The sequence below is a fragment of the Euprymna scolopes genome, chromosome 15 (assembly GCF_053919585.1).
Source record: "Euprymna scolopes isolate OS-2025 chromosome 15, ASM5391958v1, whole genome shotgun sequence".
Lineage (NCBI taxonomy): Eukaryota > Metazoa > Mollusca > Cephalopoda > Sepiida > Sepiolidae > Euprymna > Euprymna scolopes.
The window spans coordinates 112,109,502-112,133,499 of record NC_136496.1 but is presented as its reverse complement, the minus strand read 5'-3'; the positions used below and the strand labels follow the sequence as shown (position 1 = coordinate 112,133,499).

Genomic DNA, 23,998 nt, shown 5'->3' with positions numbered 1-23,998 from the left:
TTACTAGTTATTAGTCTTATTTTCTTTACCAACCTTGTTACAATAATATGATATCCTAGGCATTTCTGACACCTTGGGCAAAGACAGTACAATGGACCTCAGCTTTCTCAAGAGAAAACATTGACTAATGTGAGAAATGCAGCTTGAGAAATGCTATTTTTGTTTTGCCATTGATTACTGTTATATTCTTGTCACAAATGACAATAGGTCTCATTTGATTGAAGGTTGAATGACTCCGCTGAATAAGTTTCTCCTTGCTACCTCTTTTTCATAGAGATATTGCGAGTTTCTCTCCTCTATCATTATTTTCATAGCAGGTGCTTTACTTAGCTTCAGTCCATGCCCTCCCCCCCCGAACACTTGACTAGCTACAACCTCTATCTGAAATTTTCCTTACACTCTGTGTCTAAAACTAAATAAAAATCCCATGAGTAAAGTTTCTTTCCTAGAACTATCCGTTTGTGGAACATAATACTGTGAAACTGGTTCCCAGTCAACTATGATATAGTCATTTTCAAGTTTAATGTTAATAAGTTCTTAATAGGACATCCTCTAAAATAAATTGCCTGGTATCCAATTTCCACCATTACCGATTATCACAGTGTTAGTTCACCGGACACATATTAACCCTTATCCTTGAGTGACTTCCAGCATTAAAAATCTCTTTGAGTTAGCAGAATATGGTTTACAAGAAACATGTTCAATATTTTACTTTTCTATTTAATCTAAAGCTTATTTTAATCACAAGATGAATACAAATCCTTTAAAAACTTGAAAACAAAAAAAACATAGAAATAAAAATTATAATTCCTGCATTTCAGTTCCTATTTACTTACCTCCTCACAAGGACTGTTAGATGCAAGGTCAGTTTTTAATACGAGGGAAAATTCATCTCCTAAAAAAGAACTCTGTATTGGAAAAAAAATAAAAATTGCCTTCGTCTAGATGTATTTTTTTTTTCATTGACCAAAGTTAAAAAAATGAAATGTAATATATCAAAACAGATACTACACTTTGTTCTAAGCCAAAAGGTCAATTCTTGCACTCCAGTTTGTTACCATTTTTCCTCCCAACTCCAAAAAGCAAATTGTTTTCTGGCTTATCCTCATAATTCATATCCCGCATGTATTTTGTATTTAAATCCATAAAACGTTTTTTTCTGTGATAAAATTGTTATTTATACAAAAAAATGTATTCATTTTCCAATTTGCTTTTCTTTTTTTTTTTGTTTCAATATTTTATGTATCAATTTTAAATGGACATTCTTAAAAAAAATGCATCAGCAAATTTTATTAAATTTTTTATTAAATTTTGCAAGCAAAAATCAACTTTTCTCAAGTAAAAGCAATCGGATATTTTTTGTCAATTTTTAGGTGTAAATTTACTTTTTAAAATTTAGAGAAACATACTGAAATATTATTTTAAAAAAGAAAAACCACTTAATTTAGACAATGAATTCAAATACACAAATTTGTGTTGACATTATCATAAGTCATTGGACAAACTAAAACGGCATGAGTTATTTATTATGCCTGTTTGGGCATCTTATTTTAATCAATCAAATCATTTCAACTTTTTATAGTAAGAAATGTATAAATGCATATAATATATACATACGTGTGTCTGTGTGTGACTGTGTGTTGATGGCTGTGAGAATCAGTTTTGTTTTTTTTTTGTTTTGCCAGAACAGTTTTTGATTTGCACTTGTATAAAGTATGTGAGGCTTTCTTAAAGCTTAATAGTGCTTAAAGAGATTGTGTTTATTAATGTCATTTCTATGGTTTCACGCATTCTTCCAAATTATCAGATAAAGGTGATAAGAACAATAAAGTATGAATTTGATCCCAAATTTATTAAATATGTCATCTAATCATAAGAATGACTGAAACCATGGTAATGACATATTTAAAAGTAAAAAGTTAAAAAAAAAAATAATAATAAAAAAAAAATATATATATTTTAAGTACTATATATACATGTGTATGTATATATGTGTGTGTGTGTGTGTGTGTGTGTGTGTTTTTGTAATCTTGAAAAACATTATGAATATAGAGATCAAATTCTGTTAAATAATTCATCAAGCTTTGTATGTTCAGGATTTTAACATTTTTTCTGAATTCATCCAGTATATTCTTGATTGAATTCTTTTTTTTTTTTTTTTTTTTTTTTACACAAATACTATTTCTAATTTTATTAGGTAATTTGTTCCAAAACTATATTATATATTACTCTACAAAAAAATTAGTTAGGTTATTGATTTTTTTTTTTTTTTACAATACATTACCGGAGTAAAATAGATATTAAAAAAAAGTGTGTTCTATATTCAGAAATCTCATTTACAAAATTTTAACCTATTTTTAACATTGAACTCTTTGTCAAATATTGCATTTTAGATCAATAAAAAAAAATGTTTAGAATGTATTAAATTCCTTTTTTTTTATATATATACAAAAATAGCTTTTTAATTGAGCTATATTTTCATTTATTTTTGTTTAGAAGAAAAATATAACTGCAATTATAATATTTTAGAGTGACTTATCAGCAAGCTGTTTGTTTATTTGGCATTGTATATGATATAAATTAAATCTTGCTTAGTTAAAAACATTTTTATTGACTATACAAATATTATAATATTATATATTATTAATAATAATGATACAAACTGCAGTGATTAAGTTTTAACTTGAGATTAGATTTTTTTGTTGTTGGACAGATTTGATGTAATCACCATTTTCTTATAAAATTAAGATTTTTTTTCCTGAACAAATAATGATTTTTAAAAAAATGTAATAATGAGATATTTAATAAAATTATTATTTAATTCTAAAACAATTATTTTACAACTTACGGGTCTATATTGTATTCAAATAATATAAAATAATGTCCCTCCTTTTTTAAATTGCAAAATTATTTTGTGTGACATCATCAAAAATTGCATTTTTGAAATACGTAGCAAAATAAGATAATGATTGACAATATAATCACATTGACATACTGATTTTCATGAGATCACCAAAGTTAAGTGACGTTGATCTTGGCCAGTACTAGATGGGTAAACATTTGAGAATACCAGGTAGTGTATGTGGAAGGAGGAGGATAGTCATGACACTTCCCTGTGAAACTAAGTTCTGAAAATGCCTTTAAGCAAGCACTTCAATATGACCTGTTAACTACACACATAATTACATAATGGAACAAGTGCAGGTTCTGCCACATGGAGATAGTGTGAGCCAAGCGACATCTAGTTGTACGGTTCTGCTGGGGTATGGCTATTATACAATGCGACACAATGGAGTATAGAAATATCTCCTCTGGACCATCTGTAAAATATCCTGGGAACATATACCAGAAAGAACGGCTGGAAATTAGTCGTACATCATCTGCTATGATTATGCTATCCATACAGCTACATACCTAAAGAGCTGAAACGAAGAAGATAACAAAATATCAAGGTCTTTTGTATAATATGAAAAGAAACTGGAATCTTAGGAAGATCTCCATTATTCCACTAATTTAGGAGCAACTGGACTCGTGAAAAAGAATTTCCAAAACTACCAGATCTATGGAGGCATCACTAATTAACCACATGATGTAAAAATACATAAGGGGTAGTTTTTTTGCTTTTGTTCTTTTTTAATAAAATAGCTCCAGACAAGGCATAAAGCTCCTTGATGTAAAAAGCTAAAAAACAAAAAATACTACTTCTCGTCTAGAGTGTTATTTTCACAATGTTTCTGTCGATGTACCCTCCGACCTTCTTCAATGTATTTTGTTCGACTTGTGAATTTTTTTTTGTAGACTTCGAGAATCTGCATAGAATTTTGATTGCAACAACTTTATTTAATTTGTAAGGACGGTGGCACAGTGGTTAGAGTACTTGGGAAAATTCAATTTTAAAAGTGACTTTGTTTTGAAGGTTGAAGGAATCTGTCTGCTGAATTCTGGAATTTTTCTGTTGAATTCAGAAATCTGTACCAAAGTTTGAATGGAACTCTTTATTTAATCCATACAGGTAGCATGTTCTCATTCCATCAGCCATGGCTGGGTAGAAGTCCTAAGTAATTCACAATTATATTTTTTTGAGTGTCACCCGTACTGAGGATTGAACCTTCAATCTCTAAAAGAGTGTAACTTTTATAGCTTAATTTTACCAAGTATGTTATACACTATGCCATTGGTCCTTGGAAATTTGTCCGAAAGATTCCTGAGTTTGACAAGATACAGCTGAAGAAGGTCAGATTACATGGACAGAAAAATTGTGAAAATAATACTCCAAATGAAAACAGTAGTCCAAAGAATCCAGATGATATGAATAAGGAATGTTAGTTTCTCTTTTAATGGGTGATTGCTGAAAATCTGTCACCTTGAAACAATCTGATCTCATACTTATAGACTTAATAAATGGACAAAATTATACTTTAATGTGTGTATCCTTTCATGAGGTTGCATATCTGCGTATGTGTGTTTGTTTATGTGTGCGCGCGCTATAACTTTGCACATATCTTCCTTCAAAAACCCCAAAACTGAAACACATAACAATACCACACAAAATTTTATTTCCTCATCTGCAACAGAGGAAAAGGAAACGGTCAGTGAAGGCTTCATAATTTCTAAAGACAAAGGAACCATCTCAGTGAGCCCAACTGTCCAAGAAACGGTCAGCACAGTGCCAATTGATAAAGAAGTGGTAGAGAATGAAACCATTGATAAAGAACAAGTACCTAAAGTGATGGCTCCCTGTGTGGATATCCCAGGGTCTAGAGCTTCCAGTACCAGCTCCATTTCAGAACCTGAAGAGAAAGGTACAATGCATGGCGTGATGAGCATGGGTTGCTTTCAGTGTCAAATTTTAAAATACCTAATTTTTATGCATTTCTTTTACTGACTAAAAACATAAATTATGCATGCAATTCAGTTTTGCTTTCAATGGCTAAGGATCACATTCTTCATTTCTTGGTCTAGATTGTGCCTGTTTTGTCAGGTTTTATGAAAGATAAGTTTGCAACATTTAAGAAAACAGTAAACTCTGATTTTGTTTTTCTTCCTGTGACAAAGTTGTTTGAATATAAAAAATTAAACAGTCAGTAAGTCGACTGTTTCTGAATCAAATATTTTTCAAATTAACAAATACAACAATTGTGCAGTGTACCTTACAGAAAATAGGAAGATAAAAACAAAAATTAAACAAATGACTATTACCATAGTCAATAAAAGTTATTTTTCTCCTTATCTGTCTAAGTTTTTGTTTTAAAGTCTTTGAACATTTTTTTTTTCTTTTTCCAATTAAAAAGTTCAGTCAGATTATATGTTGGACTGAAAATGAAATATAACAGATGGAAGCTTTAATGGATATTTCTAAAGTTTGATTTGTGTGGTTTTTTTTCTTCTTTTTTTTTCTTTTTTTTGTTTTTTCTTTTGGAGTGAAAAAACAAATACACAATAACTAACTATTCTAAGAAAAATGAAATTTACTTTCTAACATAATTGTACATAATTAAATTGCAACAACAAAATTAAAATACTCAGACTTCATAGATATCTGGCCAAGTGTTCACTGCCATTTTTTTATTTTGAGGCTAATGTAATATATTTGACCAATTTTTTTATCTGAAAGTTAACATGTTTTCAAAGACTTTACAACACAAAAGATTAGCAGGTAGATAGAAAAATAACTTTTGTTGCCTTTGGTGACAGTTATTCGTTGATTATTTTGGTTTCATTCCTATTTTTCTTAACTACAACTGCACAGTAGTCACAAATAGAAATAACAAAATCTCTTCAGAAGAGGATCTTTAAGTTCAGACTTAATACATAGTTTATTCTGTCTTAACTTAGTAATATTTTCTCCATTTACTGATCAACTGACCTTATGTTCTTTATAAAAGATAACAACCATTTAGAAAAGAGCATTGTGGATCTACTACTGCATTTCTTATAGTAGTAATTTTATAGATTTTAACAATGCTGAGTTAGGAAAGTGCAATTAGATATGTGCAACCCTTGCTTCATTATAAACTTATCGTACAGGCATTTTTTTTATCTACTTTATAGAAAGAAGCTTTAAAAAATTTAATGAGCAGAGAAAACATCTTTGTGAATATATTTCTGTTTGAATATTTAAAATCTCCACAATATATTTGATTGGGATATTTTCAACAAAATGAATTTATCTCTGTAGATGAAATAATAAAGAAATGGGTTTATATCGACTTTTTATTGGTGTCAGATTTCTGTAGAAAGACATTATTTCTTAGTTTGCCAACATTATTTAACCAGAGAAATGTTTGTCGGAAACTATATTGCAATAATAAAAACAAAAATAACTATTTGTAATTATTTGCCAGATTTAATTTCATATGTTTAAAAAAAATAATTTGGAGTGGTTTTATTTCAATAAATCTGACTGACCGTTTATTATTATTTTTCCTCCTTTTTTATTTTCAATATTACTATTTTGAATTTTTTTTTTCCTCTTAATATTTTGTTTTTCTTTCTTCTTTTCTTCCTTAATTTACTAACACTGGTTTTGGGAATTCATTTTAAATTAAAACTTAAATCATGTTTTTTTATTTTACTTGTTTTTTGTTTTCTTTTCCTTTTTTCTTTAAATCCTAAGTAGAACCGAGAATTAAGTCTATTTAAAAGCTCAAAATATGAGGTTTAAGCCAAAACATAGCAACACTAACCATATTTATTCTTCTTATTCAATAGCAATTTTCTGCACCCTCATGCAAAAATATTTCCATAATTTTAATGATACGATATATTGCTGATAGAATTCTCAAAAAACTTCCCATTATAATAAGGGATATACTTTTATAAAATTTAATTTTTATTTTTTACGAAGATTAAATATCATTATTTTCAATGCAAGTCTTCAACTGAGCTTCAATTTATGCTCCCCTCTACAAAACATTTACAACAAACACTCCTCTAGTTACAACCACTGTCAAGTTTCCCCTCACTCTCTATCTGGTTGAATCTGAATGCAAATTCCATGAACAAATGAATTTACAAAGTTTCTTTCCTAGAATGGCCCGTCTGTGGAACTCTGTACCATTGGTGTGCTTTCTAGCTGATATAATATGGTCACTTTCATGACCAATAAAAATAAGTTCTTGTTAAGTCATTCCATGCTATCTGTTGTAGTGATGTCAGATCTAGAAGATTATGACTTCATACAAAATGTCTGATATGAAACTCTTACTAGGAGACTAATCTTAGAAAAAAAAAAGGTTTTATTTTTTTTTTATCACAAAAATGTCAGAGTATTGTCCAATTTTAATGAATTTTTTACTATTTATTCAATAAATTATATATTTTATCAAGCATATAATGTTTTCAAATTTAATATATTGGAAAAAAAATTGACATTTGACCAAGTCTAAATTTGAACTAGATTAATGCACAGTAACTCTGTATAACATTTTTAGATAACATTTTAAGTAAGGTAAGAAAATAATTGAATTTAGGGGCCCCTCCTAATTAATGCTAAAAGCATTCTTCTGTGACCACTTGACAGGCTTGAGCTCCCTCTAGAGCAGAGAGTAACACAGACTGTAACTAAAACCTCAGATATTGTGCTTTTGACTTGATTCAGTTCTAGTGTCTTTTTTTTTTTTTTTAATTTTTTTGTATTTCACAAATCTTAATTTTTCTATGTTTTTTCTTTTTTGTTTGTTGGTCAACACATAAAACTGAAGAAGATATTTCAGTTTGATCATCCCATTTTAATTAATGCAATATTTGATTGCGCTAACAACATGACTTTCTCTATTCCCTGACTGGTTCACCTCCAAATAAATCTATTAACAAATATTATCTGTCATCTGAAATTATAATTGTTGTTTTCTGCTTCTGAATATGCCTTTTTTGCGGTGAAGGGTTTTTTGTTTATTTTTTTTTATTCCGTGTGCATTTAAAAAAAAATTTTTTTATTGCATTTGTTCACTATGTTATTCAAGTGTGCAACTGGTTTTTCTTCTATGAAAAAAAAAAAGGCTTTAGCATGTTATTTCCATTTCTGGGAAATTTCTGTTAGATTCTTTGATACTTTCTCTGCTGGTTTTTTTTTTTTGTCTATGGCATGAAAATCTTTGAAAACTTTGGGTTTTTTTAATCTTTTCGGAGATTTATTTTTTATAAATAGCCATTCTTGTTGATTTAGCAAAACTGTCTTCATTTATCGCATCTTATATTAGAACAATTTCAAGCACAAGTTTTTAAGGGTGAATAATGATAATATAACTAGAAAGTATTGAAAAAGTGTTCAATTCTTTCTGTACTTTTGTTGTTAAATAGCTAATAAGTATGCTTGGAATATAAATATGTTATTTAGAATTTAAAGTGTGAAATGAAATCAGCTTGTAGAAAATTAATAACTTTATTCAATTTTAAATAAAGTCAAATTTTTATCTTATTGCAATTTGGGATTTTGTCTTGATACATAAAATGTTATGAGATTGGAAATTATTTTTTTCTCAAAATTTAATAAATTTTTTCTATAGCTCATCCTCCTAAAATATCAAATTCATTGAGTACGTTTAAAGATCTGGCATAAACAGAGATAACTATGTAATCCATATCTAACTTCATTGGTAAAGTATGGAATTTCAGAAATCCATTTATTTCTATGCAAAAAAGTAAAAATTAAATTTGCTCTCTTTTTTTAAAATATCTTTGTCTATTATGCATGTAAAATATTTTTAAAATAATATTTAAATAAAATAAATATCTGAATATTTCAGGAATAAAAATAATAAAAAATAAATAAAATATGCCCCATAAAGGGGGGGGGGCGCAAAACCAAAAAAAAGAGTTGGGGAGGGGGTAATCACTTTCACTACTTGGGAAGTGAAAATTAAAATAAGTAGTGTTTCAAAGCAACAAAAAATACTGCTCCCCCAAAAAAAAAACAGATTTTATGAATAGAACATTTTTTAACAATATATTCATGTTTACAAGTAATATTTTCTTGTTTTGAAATCTATAAATTCAATTTTGATGACCTGGAGTAGCAGTTAGGTTTTTGCACGAAATTAATTTTAAATGGAAGAAATTGATTGAAGCTTGAAGATCACTAAAATTCAAAAAAAAAAAAAAATTGATCCTAAAATATAAACATTTTAAATAATAAATTATAATGGTTGGAATATTTCAAATAACCTAATTGATTCCTATAAATATGCATAGCATTAGTGCCTTAATTTCATGTTTATTCATTGTTTGCAAGAGATCAAAAAGAAAAAAAATCAGTTGAGTTCTCTATGTATTAAATAGGTAACAAATAACAAATATGGAAATAGGAGGAGGGTGGGACGTCAAACTAATATGAAAAAGAAGAAATTAACACGGTTTAAAAAAAGCTCTAACTTAGAATAAAATATCAAAGTGGATAAAAGGTCTATTTTTTTTTTTACAAGGAAGTCACCACTTATCCAAGCCTGAAAGCCACTCAAGGATAAAGATTAATAAGTGTAAAGTGGGCAATGAGACAATAGTGATGGAAATTGGGTAGAATTTGATTTAAGGGGACAGCTTAACATGCACTTGTTTACAACTATGTTGTAGTCAGCTGGAAAGCAGACCTGTGGTACAGAGTTCCACAGGCAAGTAATTCTAGGAAAAAAACTTTCTTGATAGAATTTGTGTTAAGCTTTAGGCATAGGCAGAGTGAGTGAAATTATTGATAATTGCAGTGAGACGAGTTTTTGTCATGAATATTTTACGGAGGGAGGTGGAGCATAAATTGAAGCTCAGTTGAGCATTTGCCATAAATATAAGGCTAGAACAGAACTAGACTCTCAATGTCTTTTCTGTGTGAAAAACGTTGCAAGGAAGAAAAAGACATTTACAATGCATAAATAATCATATATAACAAATGTGACTGTAGCTAAGTGGTTAATTACACTGATTAAAAAACGTAAGTGTGCCAATTTTGAATCCAGTTCGTTCCACAGAAACATTTTCATCAAAGCCAACGCTTGACCTTGTGTCTGACCTCCTGAAGAGGAGAAGTGTAACATAGCAAATATAGTTGTTTTTTTTATACAAAGTAATTCTTTTTATTTATGATAAAACAGCGGAAGAAATCAAAGTTATAACTAAGAAAAGTCTTTACATTGTGGGAAGTTATTTTGAGGGGATTTGATGAAGATATGGAGGAATGTGCCCTTTCAATAAATTTGTCAGTTGCACGGAAGTTGGGGAGCAGAGTGTGTTTTACAGTTAGATTCTGTTATAAAAAGAGTAAAGAGGGTGAACCTTGAGTTTACTTTCAGCAGATTTGTAACTCTTGCTTCCTTTATTTATTCTTCACATTCAGTAAGTGATGTTTTTGACAAAGAGGAAAGAATTACTGTTTTCTGTGTCAGAATCTATGTATCAAACACTTATCGTAGGCTACTTTTTAACCTTGAAGTAATATTTTATTTTTTATTTACTGCTTTATTTATTTTTGCAGCTCCTTGCATCAGGTGGTTTCATGCCTTATCTGGAGCGATTTCCATTGAAAAAAAGTTTAAGTAATCCAATAACTCGTATCCCTTCACTAAAAGTTTTGATTGACTTTTGTAACAATCTTCTTGGCAAAAGAAAATTAATTCAATCACAAAGCAAATACAGTAAAATACTATATATATATATATATATATATATATATATACAAATATCCACTTCTACAATATTCAATCAATTTGTAACTCTGTGTTAATTGCCTTTTATTTTATATTAGTTTACCTGTTTAAAAAATTGTTTTCCCTGTTTCTATGTTTGTTACCTATATATTCTGTCAGCTTATCATTCTTTAAATATATCTCATACCTTGTACATAAATTAGTTGAAACAAATTTTTAAACGAACTATCTAACAAACTATCTAAATAAAAAAAAAAATTTTAGATTGAGTTGAGATGTTTTATTTAAATGTTAGTATAAATTTCCTTTTTGAAAACTTAATATCATTAACGGTTTTAGTATTATCAATTGTATACTAGATTAAATTCAGCCAGTATTGTATCAATAACAGCAAATGATTGTTTTTTTTTTATGTGTAAACTTTCTAAACGCTTGACTATAATTATCATTTTGCAGAGATTTCACCCAGAACTAAGACTCCTCCACCTTCACCGACTGAAGTGGTTCCACCAGGTAGCATTCTTTTACACTAGATCTTTTATCCTAGATCTGGTAGTATAACCTGCCTGCACTAAAAAAAAAAAAAATGCTTTAGTTAACATATGTCTTATTGGAAAGTCTTTTAGCGGCAAACATTTCTAACTTCTTTTCATATATATATATACATCACAAGAATTAAGTGGAAATATTTTTTAAATTAAAGAATAATATTCCGCTAGAGCTATTTTTACCTAACCAGATGAAAATAGCTATTGAGGAATATTGTCTTTTATTTTTAACTAACAAGGCAAAAGTGTAATTTATTAAAACTTCGATCTCTTCATCTCTCTCTATCTTTTTCTCTTCCCCCACCCTGTTTCCCCCCTTTCCATCTCCCCCATTCCCCTTTTTTCTCTTCTGCTCAGCCCATTACTATCTCTGGACATACACACAGAACTCTCCTTTATATACATTCCTACAAAAATTAATCTGTATAAGAGAAGTAACTCCTTGATAAAAATATCACTTATTTTCGTTTAGTACATAAAATGGTTGTGACTCCCTACCTCCGCACAAAAACTGGTCCAGTTGACCTTGAAAGAATGAATAATTTTTTTCTGTATTTTAGATATTATTTATCCAGGGTGCGGCTCATCAAGAATATGTCAACTTTATGGGTGTTTGTTTTGTAGTTTTAGGACCTTTAGCTAGACATAAATACATGCATACACAAATAACTGTTCTTTATATAATAAACTAGAAGGCTACCTGGCATTGCCACGTGCCAAAAGTGTAACAGAATATCTGACCCTCTCTTTCCCTCATTTGTCCTCTTCTCCAGCCCCATCCTCCTTTTTTCTTTTCACCGAGCCCATTTCTCTCTCTGGACATACACACACATAACTTGAGTCAGTATAAAGGAAATAACTATGAGAAAAAAACCTTTAGTCAGTAGCTGGAAAACTAACTGCATGATAATATTAAAACACGTGTATGTCTTCATAATATTAAATGATATAAATAGCCATTTGATTTCTAAAAATGAATCTTCTTTTTTTTTTTTTTTTTTTTTGATATTATGCCTCTGGTGTTATGTCGATTTAAAAGAAAAAGAGAGAGAGAAAAAATTTTTGTGAGCATTTGTTGTGTATGTTTCAAGTTTTAGCTGGACATGCAGACATTTACCCTTTATATAATAAAAGATTAAAAAATAGTTTCGTTTAATTCTTGTGATGTATCTACATATAAGAAGCAATCTGTGTTATTCTATTAAGATAACCAAACACCTTGTTATTGCACTTTACTTATATGAATGGAATTGTGCTTATGTTTTGTCTAGAGCTAACCATTTGCAATACAGTTAACTTCCTCCATTAGATTCCTTCCTTTATACTCTTTATTAAACCAACTTAATTTGTGTTAATTAGCTTTCAAATACTCTTAAATCTGTCTACAAAAAGTATTTTTCTTGAATTGATTGTATTGTTCCAAGTTTTAAACGAAGTCGAGCATTATTTGAATTTAGAAAGAAAAGAAAATTTTATGTATCTTTCTAGTTGAATTTTTATATGAACCAAAAAGCTTTTCGTCTAGTGTATGTATGTATGTATATATATATATATATATACACACACACACATAATTATGTTATCAAAGAGTCAATCATCAGACAGTATCCTTTTGTTACTTTAACATTTGACATCAAAGGATCTGTTCCTGGTATCTTGAACCTGTTTTAGTAGATGACATCATCTCTCTGATGCCATTCATTGTGCATAGAGACAAACACAAGATTCAGAGTTTTAGTATAATATACAGAGATTTAGGCTTTTATATTATTGATATAGACTTCTAAACTATAATTAAGATTACTATAAAGATTCGTATCTTTTATTATTATTATAGATTATATAAAGAACATGTGTTTTATTTATCATTTATTATGCCCCTTTGGGCATCTCTTACTTTAATAAATCTTGTTTTAATGTTTAAAGAAAATAAACAAAACATATAGCCGAGCCGGTCTGTTGCACATATATTCTTATCGATAGCATCAACTCAATATTTTATTCTGTTTATTCAGTTTCCACTGTGAAAATTTGGTTTGTGTTCTTGACCAAAAAAGAAAAGTAATTTTATTCAATTTCTGTCAAATAAAGTTGCATTATCCTAGGAATTATTTTACACTGGCGTCATATTTCAGTAATAATCGATAAAAAAGTAGAAGCAGCAGCATTTATTAAGGCCTAGTTTTATTACATAAGTAACCTGATCTATCTATCTATATATCTATATCTATATTCTACTTTACAATACTGAGCACTCACAACTTAATATTGCAAACATGATTGCATCCAACACCAGTGCACCCACTTATTAATGAAAGAAAACTGTTATAACAATATCTGTATAATATGTGTATACCTTTGTTTGTGCATTATTATCTTTCACATATGTATAATAAAAATGAACTAAAAATTGGAGCCAAGCCAAATCAAGACGATGTACACATGAAGGCATCAATATCATTTAATTCCTGGACGTTTTTGTACATTTGAATTTTTTGTTTAAAAACATTCAGAAGTTGATTAATGGACTTTCGATGATTGAATGATCCAGAAAACTGCAGTAAAGTGTTAAAATAAGTCGTACACATGCACATCTTTCCCAAAAACCCTACACACACATGTGTATAGGGTTTGTGGGAGAGAAACCCACAAAAGTGCTCGATTATAAAGAAAATTCAATATAAGAGCGTAATATTTATTTATTTATATATGTGCTATAGAAGATTGGAAAATGATTGGGAATATTTGTTTCAAATCCAATGCAGGGAGAAGCAGTCTTTGGTCAATTATGTTGGGCTAACACATATGTAAATAAATAAATGGTTATATATTATATAAGTAATAAATAATAAATGTGGTTTAAATACATTTGTGAATTATATTCAGAAAATAAATTAGAAATCATAAATAATAAATATGAATTGTATTTAAAAATGTTTAAAAAGCATATATATAATTATTTTATATAATAAATAAAATTGATCAAGATGAAATATATCTATGCACACATATACTTACACAGAAACATATATATAAATATATCTCATTATCAATTTGATATATAAACACACACACACACACACACACACACATATATAATATGTAAGTGACCTTGTCTGTCTGTTTGAGGAACGGACTCTACTAAATTCTTGTTAATTTTTGGTCTGCAGACTTGAAACTTCATACAAGTTTAAAAGGTTAAAAAAAAAAACGGTATATAGATTTGAACCAGTGTAACGAATTTGATTTGGTTTTTAGCCAGTAAAAATTGCTGCTAAGTGGTAAAAATTAACAAAGTTGGAACTTGGTAGGCGTAATCACTACTATATATTTGATGCAATATAATAATTGATAGAGAATTGATTCTATAATAAGAACTACAAAATCTGCATAAATTAAAATATCATATTTAAGCGTATTTTATGACCCGGCAACTCCGTGCGGCATGTTAGTGTGTGTGTGTGTGTGTGTGTGCGGATTGAATTCTATTACATATTTATCAAATAAACTGCAAAAATATTCTTCTAAATTCTTTTACTATTATATTTTTATTCATTCAATTTATTATTTCCATTTCATACTCACATTTGTTACTTTTTATTTGATTAGGTAATGTGTTCCAAAAGTATATTACTCTATTTTAAAAAAAGTCATTATTGTAGATTTAGGTTTTCATGATCTATCTTATCAAACATTAAAAAAAGCGTTTAAGAAATTTAAATAAACTTTATTTGAGAGGTCTAATAAATACTTGATCTTTTATTCTATAGTCCACCTTTTCCACTTAATCCAACCACCTAATCCACATGTTTACTAACATTGTTGTTTTTTTTTAATTTTATTTTATTTTGGTGTCTGGATTTTAAAAAAGATTTATTTCATCTAATGATTGCACTATTTCTTTTTCTATTTTCTTAATTTTTCCTTGTTTTGTTCTCTCTCTCTCAATATATATATATATATATATATATATATATATACATATATTATTTATATTATATATATTGCTAGATTTGGCCACTCTGAGTCATAGATGACGAAACACGTGTCAGTGGATAATTATATTTTAAACACTATGCATATTACATGTATTATATTATAGACTCTTTACTGGTCTTAACCATATGGTATAACTATCTTATACGAGTCTTAGATCATTGAGGCATCACATGTAATTTGTGCTTTCTTGCTAGGTTCTCAATTGATGCTTAAATTTCAACAGAGTTTACTTAATAAGCATTTATATCATTTCCCTCTTAGCAATACGTTTTGTATTCAGTGTGCGATGTTGAATATTACTAACCAGAACAATTCCATTGAATAATGTGTCACTCAAAATACTATTTATTTTTTTAATATTATGTATTAAAACAATTCTAGTCATTTTTTTTACCCTCTTTTTCACCCCAAACAAAACATATTGCTACTTGGAACCTAAGGGGCTGCTATTTGGGATCGTGTCTAACAGCTGACCATGGAGAGTTGAGCAGTATTATGTCTGTTCACATTACATCTAAAGTTCTAAGTACAGTAAGGGAAGCAAGAAACAGGGATGGAATTCCAAAGTTTAGCAGTCTGAGAGAAGAAACTATCAGAATAGAAGGCACTTAGGGATTTCAAAAGTGAAGGAGTGGGATTTTGCTGCTTGTTGGGTTAGTCGGGTATATGTACATTGAGGAGGCACAAGTGCTATGAGTTCATCGGAGCACATTCAATTAGCCATTGATTGTTAATATATATGATAACACCAAATCAGTGATGCTGACAATTTCAAAATGCCAATTTGAGATATGTGTTTCATGCATTCTTTAACTTGATAAAGAAATAAAATAAATAAAAACAAATGTTGACTTTAGATGAAGAATGTTCTGTTTAAAAAATTAGTATTAGAAATCTGACTAAACTAATATAGGGTGTCCTTGCCTAAAAATTCCATCTGTGGAATTGTTAATCACATTTCTAATCCTTTCTGTAATGCAAATATATTTGGTACAAATGAACTGTCAATTTTTGTTTCATATCCATTTAATGATAAGCACATATGAATATGAGATTCAACATTTGGCAATAATTCTCACTTACCACTCGCTTGACACTGCCCTGGTTTGAGCCATGATCACCATCTTTAGTTCAAGAGTGCTCTGCAGATAAAATAAACCATCAGATTTTTATCCTGGGGGGTTGGGGGGTTAAAGCCCGGTGAGTGTGAAACCTATTTAGGATCACCAAAATGTCCTCTAGGCGCTTAGATATTCATGGTAGAAACTCGTTAGACAAGTCCGGCATAGACTGAAATTTATTTGCGTAAAATATGGTTAGATTTTAGAAAGGATTGTGAATTATATTAATGTTTCTGTGGATGGCATTTTTGGGAGTCATCTTGTATCACAAATAGGTGGAAGGGGTCGGTTTTAAATTAAAAACGATTTTAATGGTATAAATAAATCATAAGAATTAAGCAATATATATATACATATATATTAGTGATGGGGCAATTTAAATATTTTTCCCGATTCCAATGCAATTACCAATTCCAATTCTCTATAAATCTCTAAATATTTAACTGTAAAGTTTTGTATCAATTACCATAAAACACATGTTAAATGTGTATATATTTCATCAAACATAAAAACACACTTGTGCGGGGGGTGGGGGTGATCTATAGATATTAGTTTTGTAATAAATATTTATTATTACTGCCAGCAGTGAAAGATTTTGTTTTAAACAGAATGAAATTAAAAAAAAAGAAGATAAAGGAACCGTTTTTGGCATTGGAAAATAGGCACAAATTTTTCTGATACCAATTCCGATACCCCAAAACATTCCAATTTTTTTTATTCTCGATTCCAATTAATCATCCCAACACACACACACACACACACATATATACATACAAATTCACATATGGTAATTTCAAATCTAAGTATTCTACCTTTATCAATAAAATATTAGTTCTCACATTTTCATTACTTCTGATTTATAACGTTTTCATTTTTTTTTATAAATGATATCTTCATTTTGCTTTTTCCTTCTAATCCAGAAAATACATCATTTTCTTTTTCAAATGATCCGACATTTTGTATTAGTATACTTTCCTACCTATAAAACAAAAATGAAAGTGATTTTTTGCACCTAATTACTAGAAATGGCGGTTTTCTATTTCGACTAACCTAAAGATGATAGAATGGTGGATGGCTTCTTTTTTTATTTGGATTTTGATGTTCTTGATAAATGAAAAAAAAAAAAGTGCTGTGTTTTATTTACTTTGTCATTCTTTAAAATTCTGTACGATTTTATTCAAATGAGGAGTGTAGAAATAAAATATTTTTGTTATAACCTAACTTGAGAACTCTTAAATTATGAATCCATTAAGTCATATTTTAATTTCTTGGTGTTTGCTAAGCATCTATTTTGGAGTTTATGTACTGGAATTTTTTATTTGAATAATATATATATATATATATATATATATATATATATATATATATATATATATATATATATATATTTATGTTTGACCTATGTAGGTGGATACAAAAAATTACCTCCCTTTACTCTGGCCTATATAGTATAGGAAAGCCCTACTTGTTTTATCTCTGATCTTGTTTTATTAACATATTTTACATCCGGTGTATTCTAAAATATTTGTTTGTTTGTTTTTATTATGTTATGATGTGGTCATATATTAAGTTGGAAAGAAATTCTGTCATGTTTTTAGTGAGAAAATGAAACCCTCTTTGTTCAAAGTTTTGGGAGGTGACTTTATTATTCTTATATTGACCTGCTGTACCTATTCTTGCTTTGTTAGCTTAGGATTGTATCCAACTGCAGATTGCAGCATTTCCTTGTCAATCAAAGTTGCTTGTTCAGAATGAGGAAAGAATTTTCGCAAGTGAAATTGAACCAATCCTCTCTGTCATGTAGAACTTCCTATCATTTCAGTGTCCCATCTTCATGAAGCCCCTTTCTTGAATTTTTAGTTTGTTTCTCATGAATTCTTCTACATTCCTTTCTTTTTTTTTGTGGTCAAATCAATGCAAAATGTTGCCAGTTCGGTATTAAAATACTAAACATTTCCATAATCAAACAAACTTAAAAAAGCTCTCAAGAAAAGAATATTTATTTCCTTTTTTACCAGATAGAAATCATATTTTAATGCAAAGTATATGTCATTTTGTTAAAGGCATTGTTAAATCTCGATTTTATATTTGTTTTTGTTCATTTTTTAAAATTTGATTTTAACTTATTTCGATTTGTCACTATTTTTAACTGTAAATACTTTTATCAGAAGAAACCAGAAAGGTGTTATATGAACATATTTGATTTTCTTTCACAAACTTCATTTAATCCAATTTATCTGTATTATCATTAAATACAGAATTATCTTCCCTGTCTTTTGCTATTTTCCCAATTAGTCATTTTGTAAACATTTTTCTTTTAGCATATAATATTGTAATGTATTTTATTTTTTAACCATTCTGAAATCCAGGGGCAGTGTGTTATTTTTTTTTGCAATTGCATGTCTTAATAAAGAATTATTAAGATACATTTATATCAATAAGAAAACAACTTTATAGAAAACAAATATATAAATGATTTTTTCATTGTTATTTAAAAAAAAAATTTTTTTTTTATTTTTGAGAGCTGCCAAAAACTTGTTTTAAAAAATCATTTTTTAGTTTAGCAAAACATTTCTTATATTTACCATGCATATTTATTTCTTATTATTATTATTATTTGAATGTAAAATCTTTTTTGTTACTGCCTTTTTTTTTTCTTATTTTATCAATGAAAAAAAATCCATAGCTCATCAATAGCCAATGAATGTTATCGCAAAAGAGCAGAAAACATTTTTTTTTTTTAATCTTTCTCCAGGTTATGTAAATAATTTCGTAGCCTCAAATTATTATAAAATAATAAGATTTTATAAAATCGTGCTGTTTGCTTCAAATCTTTTAAAAGAAGTTGCTTAAAAATTATTAGGAAATTATTGTAATCTTTATTTGGAGATGTCTCATCACATTATCCATGTATAAAAATATTCTATAGCCAGCCATATTATGAAAAAATATGTACAAGACTTGATAAGGAAAGATATGTATCTTTTCTTTTTTTTTTTTACTATTATGGCCCAACGTGATGATGTGTGTTGCTATGTTTCTATTAGGCAGATGACTGTTACATATCCATAGAGCAATTATTCTCAACATGCAGTGCTTGCAAGATGATATTTCAGGGGATGCAAGAAAAGTTTTGATAAAAAATAGGATATTATTTGTTACTCTTTTGTGTTTTTTTTTTTTCTTTTTCAATCTAACTTCTTGCTTCCATTTTAGGGCTGAATATTGTTGTTTAAAGAATAAAGTCATGATTTTCTTTTGATAAAATATTAGTCGAAATTCGCAAAACTTATCCTTGAACACAATATAAATTTTAAGAGGTTTGTGGGAAATTTCTTAAGGTGTTCAAACCAAAAAAGGTTGGGAACCATAGAGTGATGAGACGGTAAAGACAATTCAATCATAAAATGTATATTTTAATTATGGAGCTATTTCCTTATCTATGAGTTGCTTCCAGCTGCATCATCATCGTTATATTAATTACTAGCTATCCTTATTCAGCGTTGTCTCAGATGCAGTGAAATCATTTTAGTTCTTAATTTTTATTTGTTTACACACTTTTAAATTTAAGGTAGACATTCCTTTTTATATTCCTCAAATCAAAATGAGTTATCCTCCTTACAGATTTTTATTTTTTAGTGATTAGTTAAAATTCTTTCATATTGGAAGTAGTCTAGTTTGGACTAAGTAATTTGTTAAATCAATCATAGTTAAGTATTTTATTATGTTGCTAATAAAATGGTAAAAAAAAAAAAAAAATGAAAATTGCCTAATAAGAAAAAAGCTTAATTTTTCAGCTTGTATGCTATTTTGATCAAACTTTAAAAATCTCAGAGGATAATTTTATATATTGGATACTACAATAACCTTATGCTTTTGTTAAATAATTTCTTAACTCCAAAACCATATGACTTCCAAGTAATATGTAATAACGTTATTAAAGTCTACAATTTTGCTTAATATAATGGTGATTCCTTATAATTTATTTATTTATTTATTTTGGATAGATAAATACTGTAAAATAATTCTCATGGAGTAATGTATAGACAGTAGGCTAAAAATAAAATGGCCGCCGAGTTCTTAAAATGCGTCAAATAAATCTTGTAAATAATGTGTATGACAATGATTTCATGTGGGCTGAAGAAATAACATTTCAATTTGTCATGAAGTTGGCTGAAAATTTCAAAATTATCCAATGAATTGCCAAGCGTTGGTTAAAAGCCAATACTTGGAAGAGTGAAATCTGTAATTTATCATACTTGTTGACCCGTTATTCGCAGTCAGTTGATGATTGGAGATGGAAATGTTCAAAAGATGGATTTCGTCATTTAATATGAAAAACTCTATTTTTTAAACAAATCAAACTTTCCTTACAAACAAATTATCTTTATAATTTATATGTGGAGAAGGGATTTTTTTTCAGTTTTTACATAAAACTCAAACTCAGCAACCATTTTTTTTCTAGACTGCTATGTCTACAGATTACCATTCCATGGTTATCAAAGTCAAATATGTTTCCTGTGATGAAAGCTTCGACCTTTTCTCATTTGGCATTTATCTTATTCCAATGAAAAAAAAATGATTGTCTTTAACTCAGGCTTTAGTTTTTTTACCTTAATAATTTGATCCTATCAATAAATAAATTTGTATGAATCGGTATAACATTTTTGATGGGCTTGATTCTCTTGTTGGCATTGGTTCCCAGATGTTTTTATTTTGGTTTTTAGAATCAGATATTTACAGGAGGAATCATGTAATGGTTGCCAACATCCATAAGTAAAAGTGGTGGTATGGAATCAACTAGATTTGAACTTGGTTCATCCAGGTCATCAGTCTACATCAACTTAGATTTGATTAATTAACAAAACTATATTGTATATAAGAAAAAAACTTAATCTTCCATCAGTATTTATATTATGCATGTAAAATGTTTAAATATATAAATGACAAGGGTCTACATTCCAATTTCCAAGATGTTGACAATCTTACAATTCATTCCTTTAATTATGTTGACATGCATGATTCTTGACAGTACAACAACTGGTTTGGGATTATTTATAAAAGTGTGTGGGTGTTTGGGGTTTTTTTTATTTTGTATATGTATTTTATAATCAATAAGGTTGGAAAGGCTCTAAACCAGAATGAGTAGACATGAATTGTTTGTGTTATCCAACAAATATATATATATATATATATATATATATATATATATATATAACAAACTTTACTGCAAGAAGAAAGAAACACTTCATAGAGTATACGTTTTTCTTCAACTTTTGCCAGAGTTCTAGCACTTTATTTTTTTGTTTTTCAATTCATGAAATAGAGTATAACTGAATTGTCCAAAATTCATTTTGTTGATTAATCATTATCTGAGCTATATAGAGAATATCTTGTTGAGAGATTTGTGTAATTCTAAGATTTAAAAAATTCACTTATCTTATTTTCAAATATGGCCACAAACTAACACAAGAATATACAGACTTACAAAATAACATGCATTTATTTATCTTGTCAGTTCAAGTAATAACACCTATTTTTTATTAATATTTAGTTTACTGAGACAATTTTAATTAATGATATGTTCACCAATGAATATTTATGGACTTCATTCATCATAAATTTTATTGTATCTTATATTGTCATATATTATAGAATTGGATAATTTTTAAAAAATGTAATAAAAAAAATGAGTATCATTAAAATGTCTCATGCACCTATGACTTAAAACTAACATCATATTGAAATTTAGTAAAAAAAAAAAAATTTAAATTGGCTTTGCTTTAAATTTCAACCTAATCATTTTAAAATTTAAATAATTGGTTCAGTTTTGTCTTTATTATTTTTATTATCCATTTTTGTTTTAAAGCCATAATGAAACATTAATGGCTAAAAAAAAAAAAACTAAGTCTTGATTTAGCTTCATTTTGGAACAGTATCTGAATGACCATTGTTGAGAAGATGATTTTTTATGGTTTTTTTACCTCTCTTGATCTCTTTAATTATTTAGTTATTCAACGCATGGAATATAGCAACAAGTTACGTGACAGATGTTGCTTCTGTTATGTTTTCTATGACTTATTTCAAAGCAATTTTTAGAGGCAGCAATTCAGGAGACCTTATATAAAATTGTTTCATTTACATCTAGGCAACTGATTTATCATATTTAATTGAACACAATATATATTTTATAGAGATGGATAATTAAAAAAAAATGTTTATTATTAAAATGTCTAGTGTACCCATGACTTAAAAATTAACATATGTTTAAAAATAGACTGTTCTTTAAATTTCAAGAAAAGAGAAAAAAAAATACTCTTTTGCCAGCAAGACGTCAGTTCCAAACTAAAAAGAATGAAAATGAAAACTAAACCTGAAAGTATTAAATCTATTTAAAAAAGGAAAAGTATTAGAATAAATTGGTTATTTATAGCATGATTGCTGTTGTATATCAATAGTTAGCTTATTTTTATTGATAGGTGAAAATTAAACGTATATTTAGAAATTCTTGATAAATCATTTCTTACGAATAGTTCTCAAATTTCAATTTCTTTTATTTGGTCAGTTGCAGTAGGTCTTTCTATACTGCATTAATGATAACACTACTTATATTTTATGCAAGTAATTCAAAGAAATAAACAGATTACTTTATCTTAAGTTAGACACAGATAAAGCAATATAGAATCTTAATTTTATAAGTGGCTGGTGCTGTTTAGGTGATAAATAACAATGACTCCATTCTAACAATCATGGGATATTTTTTTAAAAGAACTGAAGAAAAAATATTCTAAGTGGCTTATGCTGTTTAGATGTAATGAAAATGTTTCTATTCCAACAATAATAAATATTTTTAAGAAATTAAAGCAAAAGTCCTTTTGGTAATGTAAAGAAGTTGCACTATGAAAGATGAAGACAAAATTAGCTAGATAGAATCAAATATCGATTAGCCAGAATTAAGACTATCGATCTCAAATTTTTAAAAATACATTGATTTAATTTTATATTTTTTATATAAGATGCATAGCCACATTAGGTCTGTCAATAGACAGATGAATTTTTCTATCTAGTATTCAAGTGCAGTCCAAAATTTCACGCTTTAGTATCTCACTCAATCAACTGATACCAAACATTCCTTTGGATTCTATTAGTATGATCCAGAGGGTCTTCCATACATCTTGACCAATTTAACACCATGGAAAAGTTGCTCTAATTTCAAGTGTATCTATATAAGAGGGCATCTATCTCTCAAGACCATAATGCCAATGATGATGAGACGTACTTATTTTCAGTAGAGTTAGAAAAAATATAGGAAGATTAAACTTTGTATATAAGATGCAAGGTGATGAATATTTGTTCTTGTGAACATATTCCATATTTCAGTATATTCTATCAAATGTAGTCTATCATTTGATAAAATCTACAGTGCAAAAGTAGTTTTAAAAGAATCACACATGAAATAAAAAAAAAAAAAAAAAAACCTGGAAATTTTACCACCCCTTAATAAACAAATCGTGTTCATCTTTTTTTTGCCAACAATACTATTTTATAATTTTTCTCAAATTTGATCAATTGGTGTAAATTTCTTTTAATTTTTCTTTTTTTTTTTCTTTTCTTTAAGAAAAAAAATGCATATTTTTCCTGGCATTTAAAATTGCTTGAAACTTTGTTTTTTCTAAGTGTTACTAAAAAATTCATT

General features: G+C 28.2%; 1 protein-coding gene across 50 annotated transcripts in view; it reads left to right on the top strand.

The window, feature by feature from the left end:
* LOC145294072 (uncharacterized) overlaps positions 1-23,998 on the top strand; it is a 616,260-nt gene that overhangs the window by 441,147 nt on the left and 151,115 nt on the right. For all 50 annotated transcript variants that reach the window (XM_080141108.1, XM_080141084.1, XM_080141083.1 and 47 more), the window contains 2 exons: positions 4,575-4,802; positions 11,091-11,147. In XM_080141108.1, the coding sequence (XP_079997234.1) occupies positions 4,575-4,802; positions 11,091-11,147 (285 nt within the window). The remainder of the gene's footprint in view (positions 1-4,574; positions 4,803-11,090; positions 11,148-23,998) is intronic.